The sequence below is a fragment of the Lathamus discolor genome, chromosome 6 (genome assembly GCF_037157495.1).
Source record: "Lathamus discolor isolate bLatDis1 chromosome 6, bLatDis1.hap1, whole genome shotgun sequence".
In the NCBI taxonomy this organism is placed as follows: domain Eukaryota; kingdom Metazoa; phylum Chordata; class Aves; order Psittaciformes; family Psittacidae; genus Lathamus; species Lathamus discolor.
The window spans coordinates 25,048,329-25,067,209 of NC_088889.1; the positions used below are offsets into that span (position 1 = coordinate 25,048,329).

Sequence of the window (18,881 nt, forward strand, 5' to 3'; positions counted from 1 at the left end):
TCATTTTGTAAGTGTGTGGGTCTAGCAGGGGGTGGGAAACGGAACAGTGAGGAGACCCAAGTCAGAAATTTGCTAAAGCAATCCTCAGAGGGGGCTCTCCAAGTAGGTCCTGCATCTTCTGCCATCATAATGGAATACTCTACAGCTGAAACGTGCTTCTTTCGCAGAGGAGGGTGTTTTTCTTACATCAGTTAGCAAAGGGAGAGTACTGCATGCAGGCTGTTTCAGTGCCAGTTGCAAGGTCTGTTCCAGGTTTGTCTCTGCATTCTTTGACTTCCCTAAACACTCAGGACTTGGCATGGTCAATAAAAATAGGTGTGCACAGGTAGGAATGAGAAGCCATAACAATTATGAGCCAAAAGGTCCTTTCCACTGACAGCTGTAGCATGCACAACTGCCTCCTGTCCAGAAAGGCCCACATCAGACTTGGGGTTAATCATGCTTACAACAGACTGGGGGGGGGGGGTATTGGTGTTTACAGAATTCTACATATGCTTCAGCCAGAGTCTGGGTTTTTTCCCCCTAAAGACCTGGAACACAAGGTTTCACAACAGAAACTATGAAACATGAGTCCAGAACGGCTGTGTTTTTAAAAAAATAAAAAAGTCAGGAAGATACCAGTAAATATTAAATATTAATATTAAAAAAAAAAAGGCATCAGTAACTGCTGAGTCAGTATTTTCTTCATGTGAATTAGAACAGGACTCACTGGAGCCAAAGATACAATCATATGCAGTTTCACTAATATAGAAAATAAACTGCAAGTCTGAACACATGAGCAGGAGATGGGAAATGGATGGCAATGTGCTACCTCACAGTGCTCCTGGCACACGCTTAGCCTTCGCCCTCCTCCAGCCAAACAGCTCAGCTGCTGCTCAGTGGCTTGCTGGACTGCTGTCAGAACTCTGCAGCCCTTGCCTACTCTCTGTTTAGAACTCAAAGAGTAGAAAAATCAAAGGGTCCAATGTAACAACCAACACAAAAAAAAACCCTGGGTTTTTGAAGTCTCCAGTGCACTTCACTGATACAATTAAACCAAGGTTTAAAAAAAAAGCCTGAATTAATCACTGCCCATACAAAAATAGCACTGATTTGTTAAAGCATTTCTGCTATTGCTAGTATATGAAATAATGGGGATTTATTATTGGAAGAGTATTCCATATTTCTTCCTGTAAATAAAAATTCCTGTAATTTATTCCTGTCCAGAAGTGCGATATTCCTGAAGGAATCTGAAAAAAGTCATCTGGACCTTTGACAGAAGAGCCCACAGTCCAATGCAGCACTTGAGCAATAGCAAAATGCCAAAACAGAGGGAGATTTTTCACATTTGTTTACAATTCTGTAGTCAAATCAGCTGAATGGGTTAAGAGTTACATGAACAAGATCTCCAACAGTTTCTTATCCAAATGACTCAGCGTTTATTAGCACAAGTCTCTGAACCGCATATACTCACTAAATCAAGATGCTAACATAATGGAGTCATAAAAATCAATTGAGAATGTTCAAGGAAGCACATGCTGAACATTTACATAACATACAAGATATATTTTGTATGGTATTCAGGGGGATACAGCAAAGCTGATAACTTTACATTATGTATTCACTAAACAGAGTTTTAAGTGTATTATTTGTCTTCTGTTTGCCTTTTTAATTCTTTGTTCTAGTACTGTTACAGGAAAGTATAAATGCTTAAACCATTAAATACTGCTAAAAGCATGTAGCAGCATCAAGGAAGTTTCACTTTTGACTTCTCTGTGTACATGAAGTTTCTTCTCCTGGGAGGTGTATCACCATTTTATTCATTGCCAACAAAAAGAAAAATTAAGCCTGCTAGAAAGCCAGCAAACTAACTAAATACCTGCCTTGTGGCATTAGGCAAGAGTGCTTCAAGACCAACATAGGACTGGCAAATGGAAGATACACAGATGCAAGAGAAAAAACAGTAAGATGCAACTACGTGAATCAGAATCATAGACTACTAGGTTGGGAGGGACCTCAAGAATCATCTGGTCCAACTTTCTAGGCAAAGTACGACCTAGACAAGATAGCCCAACACCCTGCCCAGCATAATCTTGGAAGTGTCCAGTGCTGGGGAATCCAGCATTTCCCCAGGGAGATTATTCCAGTGGGGGATTGTTCTCATTGCAAAAAATTTTCTCTGGTGTGCTGGGAAAAGCAGGAAAGGCTTTTGCCAGCAGAAATCTGATCTGGCTTGAGCAATAGAACCTTAAGCTTAATTTCGGTAGTAAGGGCTCACATACTTAAGGGCTTCTCCAGCTTCCTCAAATACAAAAGCCACTAAGATTTAAAATTTTCAGATTAGAAAAGAATGAAATTGAGCTAAATCAGGGAAAATATCAGGGAAAAGCATGATTTAAAGCAATACCATTTGGGTTAGTTGTAAAATAAGTGTGGTCTTAGCAGGAGAAGAAATGAGCCAAATGAACTGGGTAAGGTCGATGAGCACTTACCAAAAACCCAACTTCAAAACACAGAAAATAATGTCAACATATAAGTTATTTCCTCAAGATTTTTGAGCAATGGTATTAAAGACAAGCAAGATAACTTTCATGTTCCAAAACATCTTTTGCCAAAGTATCTTCTATGACCACAGAACTTGTGGAAGATAGTTTCATTTCATCCTTGCATTGACTGCTGAGAAACTAGTTTGACCAACCAGTTCTTGCATCATTCAATGTAACTGGATGTTCCCAGAAGCTCTAAGGATGGATTTCATTTTGTTCCTCTATTGGTACTTATTCTTTATACCTGTACGTTTATATATATATATGTAAATACATGTACATATATATATATATACACACACACATATATATACACACACCATCACAGTGGTCAGTCCATACCTTCTGAAGTACCAGAAAGTTCTTAAGTTCACGTAAGACAGATTGATTTCCTCAGCTTTATTCTACAGAGCATTTTTGCTTAACAGATTAACGGAGTCCTACCTCAAGTAAGTCTCGGCCTAAAGTAGCTAACTGCTTCTCAACAGTTAACTGAAATTTCTCAAAAGTGCCTTTGAAACACTTTAGTAAGTGTAATTTCTTTGGCTCCTTCACGGGTTAACACAGAACCACAGCTGCAACAGTGATGCAATCCCTAGTCCACTCAGATGGAAGGGGAACATCTTAAGTCTTCATCTAAACTGGTTCCAAGAAATTTTGCAGCCAGAGTTTTGGACTGGTTTATAGTTTTAGTTGAGACGAGCTTAGTTCCAGACTAGCCACAGCTTTTCTAGACAGAACCACCTGAATCGCCTGAGTCAGCCATACCTGCAGGGCTGTAAATTCAGCACTCATTAGGTAAATATCAAGATCCAAGGCTGGAATAAAGAACATACCCTGCACCAAAGTCCACAGAGGAAAGAGCTCCTGTAGAGTCCTAGAATAAACACCACTCTGCCCCAGCTCCTATTTGACAGGTAGGCAGAGAGGATCTAAATATGTCTGTGTTTAACTGAATCTGAGTTTAAACCAGCTCTAGAAGTCGTTTGGTAAGCTATTTCATATTACTCTAGTCCTAAAAAAACATAAGTATCATGAGATATGACCTTATCAGCAAGATTTAAACATCAAAACATACGCATCATCTTGAGATGAAGTGAAATATTTACTCAGAACAGGTTACAGGATGCGATTATTTTCTTACTTTAAAATATGGCAAGTTAACAGCTTTCATTGTGGCCATTTGTTAAGCACATTATGTTATCATAAGACCACCTAAGGACTGCAAGATAAATTAAAACTCAAATGTGGAAAGGACTATTGAAAGTTATCTACATTTACAGTTCAATCACACATTTTTATTTAACATCAGTATACAGAGGACAACCCCAGCAAGTTATTTTGTAATGTCAAGTATTTAGTAAAGTTCTTCAGCTGTAACAGTGACAACAGAACAGCTAAAAATAAGCAGTATGAAACAAACATGATTAAAATTATAAATATACCAACAATACTTCTTAAAGCTTAATTATTGCAACAGTTAAATTAACAATAGTTCATGTTAGAAAGGCTCTATGAAATTTATTCAAGTTGTCAAGAAATTAGATGGAAGTGTAAAAAGGAAATACATATGAATTTTACTTCTGATTTTCACTAAAGGTAGTCAATACAGTTTTGTACAGTATCACCTAACATGTCAATCTTTAACAAACTCCAGTATACAGAATTCATAAAATGCAGAAAAAATATTGTTTAATGTTTACACGTAAATTGACAGTAAATTAACTGACACAAATTTTATTACTGTAACATAAGCAGGCCAGCATTTTAAATATTAATTTAGTAGCTTTATGTTGTTAAAGGGGCAGACGTATACAGTCATTCCAAGTACATATTTTGAAGAGGTGATAATTCAGAACATGGGTTTTCTAAAAAGTGTTTAGTAAAAGTAATGTTTTTTCCTAATCCAGACATCCTCATCATAAAGCCTTTACAGGGTTATGATCTCTCCTGGCTGTATTCGAGCCACTAGTCACACCTCCTCACGCACGTGCAAACACACATACCTTGCTATAAATATCACACCAGTGTTCTAGGTTTAAATTCACCCTGACAATGCAGGTATGCTATGTGCAACTTTGCTATTATGCACATTACAGAAAGCTTCAAATCTTAGGATGGTAACCTGAAGTCATATAGCTGTGTTTCAGTTTTACTATAATCATCCCTGAAGTTTATACAGATACCGTATCACGTTGAAAGAAATCTATTTGATAGTACTTAAATACCAGCAATTGAACTTCAATTGTAATGATGAAATGCTCCTTTCCATTGAGGAAGAATTAGTATGTATAGCTGCTCATCTCACTCAAATATAGTACATGAATGTTTAAGTACTTTCACTAAAACAGAAGTCATACTAAAACATGATACTGTACTACAATTGTAGTTAACTAGAAAATTCAAGGATGCTATAATTTAAGTCTAAGCTCTCCTGTACAATAAATCAAATAAATAACTTCCATGTGCATTTGTTTTACAAAACGGTAGCATGTTTATCTTGCCAGGTTATACACTGCCATTTCACCTGTTCATTCTCCGGCCAATCTTACCTTGAGCTTTCTTACAAAGGAAACTCATCACCAAATTTCACTTAGATAACATGGAGTCACTGTACAAGATGATCAATAGTTAATTCTGAAATCAAACACAGGAATCACACAGATAGCTCCTCTGATCGCTAAGTTCAGAGAAAGCTTGATTTGCATATCCAGGTACCACTTTGGTTTTTCAGGAGTTCTGTGGGTTATTTTTGAGTGGGGTTTTTTGTTTTTAATTGCTTCTGCAAGTCCTGTAACTCAGTTTGAAGTAGCTACAAAGATAGCACATGAAGTTTACCTTGGTTCCTTTAAAATTACTTTTCTGTGTTTTCAAATGAATACAACACTTCTATAATCCCATTTAGAGTTCTCAGCAGGGCCTAGGAAAGATGGGGGCGGGGGGAAGAGGCAACAGCTAATTGTTACCATGTTGAGAAGAAAGTTCTTACTCTTGCTAAGGCAATCTATTTTTCTCACCACCCTGAACCTTCTTCCATAGACACAGGCTAACAAAAAACAAGAGTAAAAACTGGAACTAATGAACCCTGAGCCTCATTCACCTTGTTTCTAATTGAATTTTGCCATTCACTTCACCTCACTCTGAGCGGGCGTTAGTAGAGCAGTTCTGGAAGTGCAATGCAGGAACGGTATATCCAGTGAGGAAGCTCAAGGTATGATTATGTATACACAAAGGTAGCAATTTAGAAAGTTTATAAACCAACTGTCAGGCCCCTCTGAAAGGGCTGTACAGCCTAATAAATACCATAAGGATGACATCTAAAGAGGCATTTATTTCTCCCCCTTCACCTCCCCACTAAGGGCAGCACCAGCCCAACCAGAAAAAAGAAGAGAACTTGTCATACACTGTCCAATTATCCAGCACATCTTTTGATGGCTATTCAAAATGAGAGAGAAAGGTAGCGCTGGCTCAATGGAAATTATGTTGGACACTGCAAGCCTGCTTCAGTTTTCCATCCAATTCTTTCTTTAGACTGGCAGTGGCATGAATTTAATGAAGGCCTTCAGAGGCAATGATGGAAGAAGCAGCAAGATTCAGAGGCTTTCACTCTAGAGTTGGCAGACAAAAAAGTGATGGAGTTTCAGGATCACTTGGGGACCCACATTTCAAAAGGAAGACTAGAAATAGCAGCTTTAAACCCCAGAGTAAAGGGACAGACTAGGATAAAACAGCTGGCAAAATGGAAATGATGGCATATAACCCAGTAAGAAAGACATTACCACGAGTGTTTTATACTTCAACAATTTTCATTAAATAAAATTATTAAGTGCTTTCCCATAAACAAAAAGGATGCTCATAAAGTCCTTCTGGCACAAATATTTTCCTATCGAAGCCCTGTAAACATGCCACCAAAGTTTAGTTTTTACCAGCAGAGTGAGCTCACTAGAAATGCAAGTGAAATCAAAAAAAAAAAAACAAATTCATTTCAAAATTTCTAAGTAAATACTTCCTAAACAATATGGCATTTACATCAGTGTGCAATATATTAATTTTGAAAGTGATAACTTCAGCATGAAAATTACTTACCTGTAATTAAAGTTTTCCACATTGGCCAATACATAAATCCTGATTTTTGGTACTGCATACTTTATCTCTGAAATATTTGAAATGTCATATTCCAAATCAAAGTCAATACACAAAAATATTTAAGTTATACCCAGCCTAACAAAACCCACCTCAGCCACTGGAAGTAATTTAACAGTGTAGTGTTTAGTAGTATGTAAAGGAGTTTGAGAACAAAAGGACAATATAGGGCACACTAGAAATCTGAGGCAGTGCTGTACGTGTATAAAGTTGATTCATGAGACGTGAATTGCACCGAGTCACAGAAGTGATAACTGCTTTAGTATTTGCATTCAGGACAAACATTTTAAACAGTTGAGTCTTTCGGGGTTTTCTTTGTTTGGTTGGGGTTTTTTTGTAATTAAATTAATGCTGGCTCTGTAGTTCTGAGGCAAAAAACAGTTTTAGGTAACACTCTTCTTCCTTCTCCCCAGAAAAGGGCTTACAGCTTTTAGGTTTAGATTCAGCCTTCAACTATGCATTAAGATGCAGAGCAGACATAGCTCTCTGTGCATACCTGTGTTGTGACAAATTTGATAACATCTCAAAGATAATTACACTATACAAACAGGTTTAAGAAAAATTACTGAGTTACTTAAAAGTTTCTATCAGTGAAGATGTGGTATATAAATATATACAGTACCTCCACTTCAAAAGTCAGATTTATGAACCAAATGGTTAAAAGCTGTATGAACCTAATGAACAGCAGATTTTCATTTAGGCTGCCCAACATGGTTATTAGCAGATTACTTAATTTTCTACAGGTGATAACCTACATTTTCACAAAAATAATGGTCTTTTTTGCTAGATCAACTCTGGTGATGTTTTCATAGCTGTTTTCCTTTAAAATGTTGCTGGCAAAAAGAGCTATTGTAGCACAAAGTACTTTATAACAAAATAATCACCATGGTTAGCTTCATTCAAAATTTAGCTTGCTATGCATTGGACAGAAGAAAAATGAAGTTTTATCTGTGTTCAAGTGCATTAACAAGATTTAAAACTAGCAGTATATCTTAATGAAGGTTCAACTGATAGAATAAGTGCCATCAAAAACTGTAAGTCTGTTGATGATCAGACTGCCTAACAAAACCAACAGTAACGTAACACTGAAACTACTCAGAGAAAGCTGGCATAGTTTTCCCTAATTTAACAAATACATAAATCAAGACCTGGCTAAAATTAAGTCCTTTGATTATACTGAGTCACAATTTCAAGAGCGTAAGCTACAGTCAGTAAAAGGCTAGCAAATTTGTGCATAAAATGACTGATGCTTTAATAAGAAGTGATTTTACATTAAAGGCAGGCCACCACAGAAAAGGATAGAGGAATAAAACACTTTGGTTTAAATTTTTTTTCAGAGGCTCGTATTTCTCATTAGACTTAAAAGCTGCAGCTTTTCACAAGCTACTCTCACTAGAAGTGTTGTATTTTGAAGAAAACATTAGAAGGATTATCATTATTTTAGTGATGGACAGGTTTTACTTCAATCTTCTCATAAATAGCTTTCACCATATTGTGGTTATGCTTAAGTATAAGAACACTGATCAATAGTTTAGATGCACAGTATTTATTTTTTCTGCTGGAAGGCAACTATACTTAATTGTATCCAAGACACTTCAAATCATTCAGAAATATGGCATGCAGTATCCAAAAGTATGGCTCTGAGGATTTTTTTTTTTTTACATTAAGCATAAAGAAATTTTATAGTCAACATTCATTTATATTTCAAGAAAACTACCTATTCAGAGTTCTAGTTCTTTGATGCAGCATTAAGGATTAAAACTTACCACTTTACCAGGCCTTGCCCATGTGCAAATAAATCCCTCCTGACAAGCAGTGACTATACAGTCTTCAAGAAAAATTAACACAGTCAGTCTTTCATGTGCTATCTTTTTACAGATAAGAGGCTCTAACAAGGGAACATCTTCCATTCGGGGACAGAGAGGTGTTCCCAAAGTTTTAGCTGGGTCCGTTTTGGTTTTAGTAACTAGGTTCAGTTTGTCACTGCTCTTGCTAGATATATGTCCCATGCTATGATTTCTCTTGTGATCTTTTTCATGGTGTCTTTCCTTCCGATCGTGTAGCGATAAGGTTGCAAATTTACTAACGCCAGAAGCAATGGCACCATCCATGACACTGCTTTTACTGCCAGCATTTGAGACTGCAGAGTGTGGAAGGCTGTTTGACCGTGGAAGAGGAGGGGGTACAGAGTTTCCAGGTGTCGTGATACTGTTTCCATTACTTCCTGGGTTAGTTCCACCACTTCCAGCAGGTGGACTTGTGGCATTCATGACATTTGTATGTGTCCTTGCTCTTGAGAGAGGCTGGTGGGGGAAGAGGATATCTTCTGTAAGATCCCACAAACAGAGCTGTGTGTCCTGGCCTACGGAACCAAATCTATACGTAACGCTTACTGGACGACTGTCTGTAGAGTTCCTTTTGGATAGCCTAGATTGAGTACTATTTGCTCGATCTCTGCCAAAATGAAGGTCTTGGAAATCCTCATCACTTCCACTAAATTCCATCGGGTCACTCTCTTCTACACTAGTGGTATATGGATCAAATGCAACAACACTGACCCATGACTTATGTCCGTGGCCTCTCGCTATTACTCGACAGTCCACAAAAGACCATACTGTTACCAAGTCATCCTCTCCACCTGTCACTATGTATTTCCCATCAGGACTCCAACACACGCACAGCAGTCCTCCAAAGTAGCTTTTCATTGTACCATGCAATTCCACTGAATCAAAGTTAAACACGCGAAGAAAACCATCCTGGCTCACACATGCCAAGAACTTCCCATCTGGTGAAAACGCAAATTCATTCAGGGCACCCTCACCTACTGTCCATTTAAGCAGAGGGTTTCTTGTAGATTTACTCTTGCAAGTGTGAACTGCAAAGCTTTCTCCTTGTTTAAGTAGCTGGTAGTGCGGGACTGTGGTACCACAAGTGTGCTCCACGTTATACAAGTACATATTGCCACTGGAATGAGCTACTAGGAAAAGGCTTTCCGAACCTGGTACCCATTTTACACAGGTTACTCTGGACTTGTCTATTAGTCTCTGCGAAAAACAAAGAAGATACACATCAGAAAGTCTGAAAATTAAAGTTTTAATGATTAACGGTAAATCTCAGCTTGGGGAGGGAGTGGGATGGGGAACAAAAGTGAACTCAGCTTTCTAGGAGGGAGCTATGTTACTGCATTTGCAAAAACTTATCATCAGGCAGTAAAGAAGAAATTATTTTTAGATAAAGTGCTACCAAAGGTTGTTATTATGGTCCAGTCACATTCCACAAAGAACAAACTTCAATCAAGCCAATCTGTTGTTATGAATCTAAAGGCAGTGTTCTTAGCTTTATTTTTCACTGTGTAGGTTGAAGAGCTTGAAAAGGAAACAAATCAAGAAAATACAGATTTAGCTAAAGGGAAAAAAGGCAGTTACTGATCCATACTACATAGGTTACAAATCAGTAACAGTAAATTCAGACTCCGGTTTTACTTGAAATCACAAATAAGATCCATCCTCTGAAGAAGAAATTAAAAAAAGGAGGCTTTAGGAGCCTTTACCAGGTTTTACTGATTCAGGGAGGAAAAGCTACAGACACATTCACCCTATTATCAGGTGGCTGGAAAGTTAGTAACTAAATGCACAAGGTTCAGTAAATGAATTGAAAAGGCACCACATACTCTTCACCTGGGAATCCCCACCCTCCAATTACTTTTCTTTCATTAGCCAAGGACCACTCAGTTACCACCTTACAAGTTCCTTTTTAATAGAGTCTACCACTGCAAAAGAATGAACACACACATTAAACAAGCATTCCTGATCATGTCTTCAATTCTGTAAGAACTGAGAGATAAAGTCTGACTCCTTCAATATGCTAGTGTAGCTCTGGTGGACTTCTAAAACATACCAAGTTGGCCATAGCATGACTCAAATGCCACTTGGAGACAAGTAATTCTTTACATGCACACTGAAGATTTGCATTTGACATAAGACTGATAACAGGCTGAAAGAAAAGGTGAGCTACACTAACAGCAAGAATGCAAAGACCAGGACAAGTTACAGAAATGTTAAAAACCAACGAAACAAACAAAAACCAAAAACTGGGGGGGGGGGGGGGGGGAACCCACACCACCAAAGAAGAAAAACAAACCAAACAAAAAACCTACACCAAAACAACCCTAAACCCTCGCTATGCTGTTTATCACAAAAACAAACCCCAACAAACCAAAAAACCCCAACCAAGCAAAACCCAAACTAATGGACAACGTATTGACTCTTATCCATTCTGGGCCTGTACCTAACACTGGAAAGCAGCATCTGATCATTTTAGAGCATACTTTTGCATATACTTTTCCTGCTCAGTGTTAAGACCAGGAAGCCTCTCTCCTGTGATTTTTCATTAGTTAAATTAGACATTTTGTACTTGAGAACTGAGGTATATAACAATCTGGGCTTTTCCTCAAATGCAGTAACTTCAGAATAACACATTCTTAGCGTCTGTTGTGATATTTTAGGTAGTTTGTCATGTGTTCATTGATATTTACTATTCATGTTTTAGTAATGATGGTATCGAGTATTAGATAGTTACCTGGTACACACCAAGAGAATACAGTCAGAGAACATCAGCCCAGCTGGCTTGCTAGAAGCAAAAGTCTCCTCATCATGAAACTATCGCTAACACAGCAACACAGCACAATTTCTTGCTCTCCTGTGCTAGAGCAGCTCAACCTGACATACACCCTCTACTCAGAAGAGCAGTTGCTCAACTTGTATACTAGAAATGATATTTTAAGTCCATAATAACGTTAGGCTACACAATCTTAAATACTGTATAGGAATCCTGGAATCCTGATCTTTACTTCAAGGAGAACATGAACAAAACAGAAGATTGCCATCTGCAATGAGAACAGATTCTCTGCATCTTGTCTCCTTCAGCTAAGCTAGACTTTAAGCTGATACGTAGCAACTGACTACATACAACTCATCCTTTTCTCAACTAGCAGAGCTTTAAATTCAGCAAGATGATAAAAACTCTAAATTTAGCACTTCCTGAAGTTTTAGAAGCTTTCAGCTGGGCTCAGGCACTTCTGCAGCACAGCGGAACAAGACCTGAAGTCAGTATGACCAACAGCTGCGTTACAAAAATGGACTGAAAGCAGTACAAAGCAATCAGGGAGGTAACTGGGATAAGGAGCTTATGTCCAGTTTGGTGCAGGAATAATAAGTGAAGGAGCTTCAGTTACAAGTCAGAAAGACAAGGCAGGCCAAGATTATCCTGGCAGCCACATTTTGCACAAGGTTGAAGGGACAAAATTATAAGCATAGGCCACAAGGAGTGAAAAAACTGAGACAATCAAGAATGTGCATTAAGGTCTGACAAAGAGCTTTGGCAACACAGGTATAGAAAAGCTGATTAGGAAATAAAAATGCAACTTAAGATTTTAGTTAAAATAAAGAAAAGAGTAAGATGAAAGAATCATAATTCAATTTGCTAACTTGAGAATAAACAACTGAATCTGTGAGGCATACTTGGTTGGTTTTGGAAATGAGAAAATACCACTAATTAAATTCTGACACAGGAGAAGGAATACTGCTGCTGTTACAGACTGATTTAGGTAGGCAGCCACAAGCTTTATAGTAGCACTCATATCAGCCTTTCAAGTCCCAGTGGTCTTCTATATCAACAGAATTAGAGAGTAACAAGTTAAGGCTGCATTAAAGTCTTTGCATTTTAAGTTCAACATAACTTTGCGTTATAACAGGTAAAGTTATTTCACATATCACATATGATTAAGTGCTATCCTGATTGCTTTACCACAGGTGATAGTCAAAAGACAGCTCTGGGCTACCTGAATCACCAAATTACTAATAGGCCAGGTGGTGAATTCTGTTACCTCCAGCATTTATACTAAATCTGTCAAAATATATGAACCCTTGTTTACACCACCTTCTGCCTATGAAGACATGTTTATTCTCAAACACTCAACCCAACAGCCACATTCATCTTGAAGCAAACTGGCTCCAACTCAATGCTCACTAATCTTCCTCTGAAATGGCTTTTAGCTGCAAGCCCGAACTTCCAAACACTTCCAGGCCAAACTTCAATAATGTAACTCACAGATCAAAAATACAGAGTTTTAGAATTGGTTCTACCTGCAGATAACATCAGTGCAGAAAACAAGAACTTGTTATTTAACTCTAGCCTACTCTGCACGTAGTTTTGGTAGCACTGAGCAAATCCTTATGCTAGCTTTGTAGAAAACAGATAATCTCTTCTACTTTCCACCAAACTGCCAAAGGATGCATTCCCACCACAGGGAAGTAATGCTTCCAGAGAAAGAAAACACAATAGTGGCGAATGGAAGCGGCTTCCATGCTTCTATCACTTGTGGGCTACCACAAGCTTCACTGCAGGCTATATAGTTCTTCAAACTGTAGAGACTAGGCAGTAAATAACAAAGGCACGTGAACACACACTGCACCTTTATTAAATACGTCAGCAGAAGTTTTTCCCAAAGCAACCACAGTTCAACTACAAGAGTGGGAATTGTTCTGTGGTATGAAACTCTAGCTGTTATGGTACTTCTAATGCCATCTGTAATACCTGCACTATTACCATGCAACATTAAGTTGAAGCTGTACTTACACAAATAACTTGTTCCCATCCAAATCAGCGCTCCCAGTGGTAAGTTTGGTGTTTTTTGGTTTGGGGTAGATTGTAGTTTTGGGTTTTTTTCTGGTGTGGGGAGGAGGAGGTGTAAAGGGGAGTGCGGTAGTGCTGACAGAAGGCTGTTACGACAACGCTAAAATGAACATTTCAGCTATGTATGCAGAGGTTTCTACCAGAGTACTCTGCAACATTAAGAGAGTCTCCAGCACTGTTTCCCACTCGAGACAAGCAGACAGAGCAGGTGGGAAAATGCTAGGTAAGAAGAAAAGCACCCCTCTTCTGATCCAGCTGTAGCTACTTTTAGAAATCTGAGGAGGAATTAGCTCTAATTATAAAACATCCCCACTGAGAACAATAGTTCAACCTTCTTTGCACAAAGACAGAGCGAGGCAACACATGTCTCTGAGGTGGGAAAGATATGCTTGCTCAGTTTGAAAGCTGAGCAAGGCTTACCTTTATCTGCAAAGCTTTTATCCAGATTTCAAATAGCTAAAAAAAAAACCCCCCAAAAAAAAAACAAAAACAAAAACCCCCCAAAACCAACCCACACCCAACCAATCAACTAAAAAAAAAAAACCAAACCGACAACACATCCACGAAAACAAACCAACCACCAAAGCTCTTTGCTATTTGCTATTACCCCCCACAGTTCACCTGCAGCTAGATTAAAACACAAAAGGGAGAAAGAAACCCCCACACCCGAAAAATATGAATCATCTCCTCCAACCCACCCAAATTCCTATTGCTATCCTCTGCAGAAAGTGCTGTCAAAAGTTATACCAGTTACCAGATTTCCTTCCTTGTTCGCATCCAGACACTTAAAATTCTAAGAATGCCACTACTACCAGATAACGGGAGTCAGTGGCCCAGTAACTAGGCATTAGTACCCCCAACATTACCCCCTTCTATCGTCTTACCACACAGCAGCAAAAAAAAGTAGATTAAGAGTTTCTTTCAGGAACATCACATGGCTAAGACCTCACAAGCCTTTGGCTTTTTCTATGCAGCATATAGCTTGATATCTTAGTCTTGCCCATGCAAGCCTATGGGAATCCTTGATCCAGACAGTGTCTGCTATAACATCCAACCCATAAAAATTAGTATGTTCACCTTACTTAATATGTTGACTAGAATATTAATTAAATAGGAAATAAATGTTTTCTTCTTCATTCAGAACCAGAAGCCTCAGAAACAGCTGACTGCAGAGCACATGCAGCAGCATTTAGATCTGCAGACTCTTTCTCCTCAGTTAACTGTAATTAACACTAGTCACAGTACTGCACAAACTAGAAAGTCCTAATTTTTAATCTTAACCCCAAAAGATTTCTTCATGAATAATGTTTTTGTGTAGCTATTTCAAGACAATGAAACAGCTGAAAAAACAAAGGTGGTGACTGAACAATAAGCTTTATAGACAGAGTCACCTACAGAACTTTAAGAATCTAGGATCTTTGATACCACAAACACATTGCATGCAACAATGTTAAGATTTCTACTTACTTCCTCATTAAATAATTTGCTAGTTTCTTTTTTAATAGGGTCTATAAGTTGGACCTGGCCTGCAGAGAAGCCCACTAGAAGAGAGACACTTTCTGCTGTGGCTGTTAAGTGATTGAAGTCATGGCATGTAGGTTGTGTTCCTTTGTATATCCTTTTGTCTATTGGTTTACTCAAGTCCGCAGCCTGCAAAGAAAGCAAACAGAGTTAAAACAGTTTATCACAATGCATGCATATAACCAGCTCTATTTGCAAATAAGGTTTGTACTAAGCAATAATTTATGTAGTCACAAAATCCTGCTTTTAGAAGAAACCTTTTATTTATCAAAGATATCCCAAGATGTTGTCAAAAGGTCTATCTTTTCATATAATGCAATACCTGTGTTTTTCAATTTTGCTAAACACTATACCTACACCCTAGCCTTTACAGGTTGTCACAAACCAGTGACAACCGTTCAGTAGTACAAAAGCTGCAGTGAGTCCTCAAGACAATATATTCCCAGAAGGCTCCTCCTGCCAGAAGAGGCATACCATCACAGAGGCAAGTTATCTTCTACTTTCCTATTACCAGCTTTCTCAATATTGAGTACAACCAATTCTGGATTAAGAACAGCATATTTTCAATCACCTGATTCTTGTACCGTAAGCCTATCCTTTTATAACGGACAAATGTAAGATATTGGTCTCAATTAAAAAAATATCAGCTAGATCCTAGGAGAGCATTTTGCTAGGAACACTGACTCAAGATGCTGATGCTGTGATTATAAGTCACATTTTAAGCCATTAAGCTACAAAGTAATTGTGCTTCTGACACTGAACACAGACTTCAAATACAGTGCTAAAATAAGACAAAATAACTGCTAACAAAACTGAGGAACTACAATATAAACAACTGAAGATCTGGCACTAAAGCATCAAAAGAGTCAAAAGAAACAGAAAAGCAATTTAAAATGCCTTTTCAGTTTTGTCACCCATGTTTATCCCCGTATCACTTGTGAAGACAACCTAATCTTTCATCACCCAGAGATTAAAACCCACACATTTCATACGCAAGATCATACATCAGGTTAAACTTCATTTTTTTCCCAATCCCTATTTACTAGGTTCAGAGTCTGTAATTAGAAAGCTGCAGATACTCAACAATATTCCAGACCTGTGATGTAGCTGTGATTTGGGACTCAGAATCTAATTCTGACATACACTTTTTCACTATTGTTTAGTCAGAGGAAATCATGCCAGCAATAAACAAAACAAAACTTCTTTGAGGAAGAAGACAAGCTTCGCACAAAAGAAACTTACCCCAATGTATTAAATCCTTGAGGATAAGGTCTAAAGAGCAGCAAATCCTCAGTGTGAATGGAACTACACAAACAGAAACTAGACCAATGAATACAGAAAAATCACAACTAGCTACACAGTGAATCATGTCATGTGAGCCACTTCCAAAGTAAATTTAACTATGATATACTCATATTTACAAAACACTATTAAAGATGCACTTCTGTTTTGGAGCATTTATTATAAACCAGGTTAATCAAGTATACAGCCTCATGGTTGAAAACTCCAAACGAGATGATGTATTCCAACTTCTAAAGTCAGCAAATTAAAGTTATTCTCCAGAGCCCAGAAATCCATTATAAGCCAGAAAAGAGTATTAGCAATACCTCTTCAAGGAGAACTTAAATAGAATACTAGCTCTGCTGGGAGATCATAGGATAAGACACATGACCACCAAGGAACACACACATACTGATGTAAATCTATAATTTGAAGCTGAAAGATCAAATCCTAGAGGCCACACAGATACCTCATATATTGTGCAAGATTCCGTTGTCCTGTATCATTATAAAATAAATTAGAGCTAACTCTCAAAACTGAGGTAGCGTCTCTACCTGGAGACCATTCTACAGAAACATACAGAAAGAAATGCAGAGTTAACAAGGTTAACCTATGAGACTCAAGGTTGTGTCCTCTGGACCAAGGCTCCAGCAGGACCCAATGTCTAAGAAGGAACATCCCTTTTAAAGTAAACAGACCTCAGCCTGAACCATGCTGAACAATTAGAGAACCACAGACTCTCCCAGCCGGCAGAAAACATGAATATTCCCAGGTGTTTCTCCTTCTGAATCCTGTCCTGTTCAGCAGCAAAGAATCAATAGGTGGCTATTTTCAGACTGGCACTATACCTTGCTCTTTCGTCTGACTGAGGTTTTATATCACTAGCTTTTGTTTTTGTTGTCCAACAAATTTGGCGTGACTGAAGTTCCCAGTCTTCGGAAATTGTGTGATAACAGATCCAGCAAGACATGAAATTCTGATAAATTAAATCTAAGCACAGACTTCAACATGCTTGTTATAGCTGTTCTCTGGGAACCAGATGGCAGTGACAATCTGTCTGAACTTAAATGGAGTAAAAATAAACTAATTCAACCCAGAATTAACCAGGCTTCTACTGACAGGGATGCTCCGCCTTTTATTTACATGCAGCTAGTGTTTTCAGTTAAAATATAGTTGTCTCATGGAGATAAGTCAAATCTCCAAACACAGAAGTACTCTACCGGTCTTGGTATCTCTTAATTGAAAGACAGGGTAGACTCAATGAGCATAAGAACTAGGAGACATTTTCTTTATTTCTGCACAGCAGAATGTTGCAATTGGATTTTGCTAAGAAGAAGAAAAGTGCTACTCAAAATCCAGCTGTGCCTAGGACTCAGCATTTCATTAGCTCCCCACTAAATCCATTTGCTATAGCTATTTTGTGGAAGATCCAATTCCAGAAAAAAGCTTTTACATGAGATCCAAGTTTGTAACTGCCAAATCCTAGGATGTGATACTATCTACTGAAGAAGATGATGTGAGCTGTCACCCTCTCAGAAGCATGATGTACTTTAAAAGAGAAGAGAAAGATCTTGAGATTAAATGTTACTGAACATAGAGGTTAAAAACGCAGATCAGGCACTCTCACCTCCACCTGAGCTGGCAGCAAGCTATTTGCATACTTCCTGTCTCAGTTCCTGGAAGATTTTCTCCAGAAAAGCACTCAGCACTATTTCAGCCTGTCCACTTTGAGAAGCTTACTGCACTGTGGACCATTCGTGATGAGAGCAACAATTTGTAATCACAACTGAAAGAAGGAGGGAGCATCTAATAGAAGGCTAAGAAAAAATACCAGCCTCCCTTTGAATAAAAATCTGAAGCCATTGAACTGCATCTTAGCTAATCAAGACTAGTATTAGCACCTTGGCCAACTGATACCCCCATCAGAAGTCGTTCTTTCCAGCATACAGAGTATTTCATGTACCCCTTGGGCACAGCAACAAGGAATGGTGGTTATCAGGCAACAAGAACATGAGGAATTTCACACAACACCTGTCTAAAGTCAGTGATACAGCTGAATAAATTTGTGTACCCTGGGCATCAGCAGCTTCAGAGTCCTGCCTCGGAACAGATTTAAACCCTCTCAAGAGCCCTATGCTTACTTACAGAAGAAAAACTGACCAACTTTGCCATTTAGTTTTTTGTGATAAATTCATACTCTAGAAATAAAGTGTGAACCATGTAACTCTTTTGAGGACTTGCTAGTGTCATTTACTTAACTCTTACAGCACATTCTCTTAGCAAGATTAGCCCCACTCTGAAAAAAAAACCAACCCCAAACAACTAACAGTCCAGCATTTGCACATTCACCCTGAATTCATGACTTCCAGCAGAAAGGCAGTCAAATAGAACATCTTAACCACAGCGTGGTAGCTTGACCCTGGCTTTACACCAGGTGCCCACCAAGGCCACTCTATCACTGCCCTCAGCTAGACAGGGGAAAGAAAATACAACAAAAGGCTCATGGGTCAAGATAAGGACAGGGAGAAGATCACTCAACAATTTACCATCATGGGCAAACCAGACTTGACTTGGGGAAACTAGTTTAATTTACTACTAATCAAGTCAGAGTAGGATAATGAGAAATAAAGCCCAATCTTAAAATTTTCCCTTCACCCTTCCTTTCTTCCTGGGTTTAGCTTGACTCCAGATTTTCTCTGCCTCCTCCCCCACAGCGCT

General features: G+C 38.4%; 1 protein-coding gene across 10 annotated transcripts in view; it reads right to left on the reverse strand.

Annotated features, from left to right (window-relative positions):
- WDR20 (WD repeat domain 20) overlaps positions 1–18,881 on the reverse strand; it is a 49,347-nt gene that overhangs the window by 3,723 nt on the left and 26,743 nt on the right. For 2 of the 10 annotated variants that reach the window (XM_065685207.1, XM_065685204.1), the window contains 2 exons: positions 14,829–15,011; positions 8,435–9,712 (listed from right to left, as the gene is read on the reverse strand). The exons of 1 other annotated variant lie outside the window; for it this stretch is intronic. In XM_065685207.1, coding sequence (XP_065541279.1) covers positions 8,435–9,625 — 1,191 coding nt within the window. In that variant the 5' untranslated portion in view covers positions 9,626–9,712; positions 14,829–15,011. Of the gene's footprint in view, positions 1–461; positions 3,484–3,801; positions 6,134–6,611; positions 9,713–14,828; positions 15,012–18,881 lie in introns of those variants that run through there. 7 more of the 10 variants (XR_010613849.1, XR_010613848.1, XM_065685210.1 and 4 more) reach the window with 7 other exon arrangements.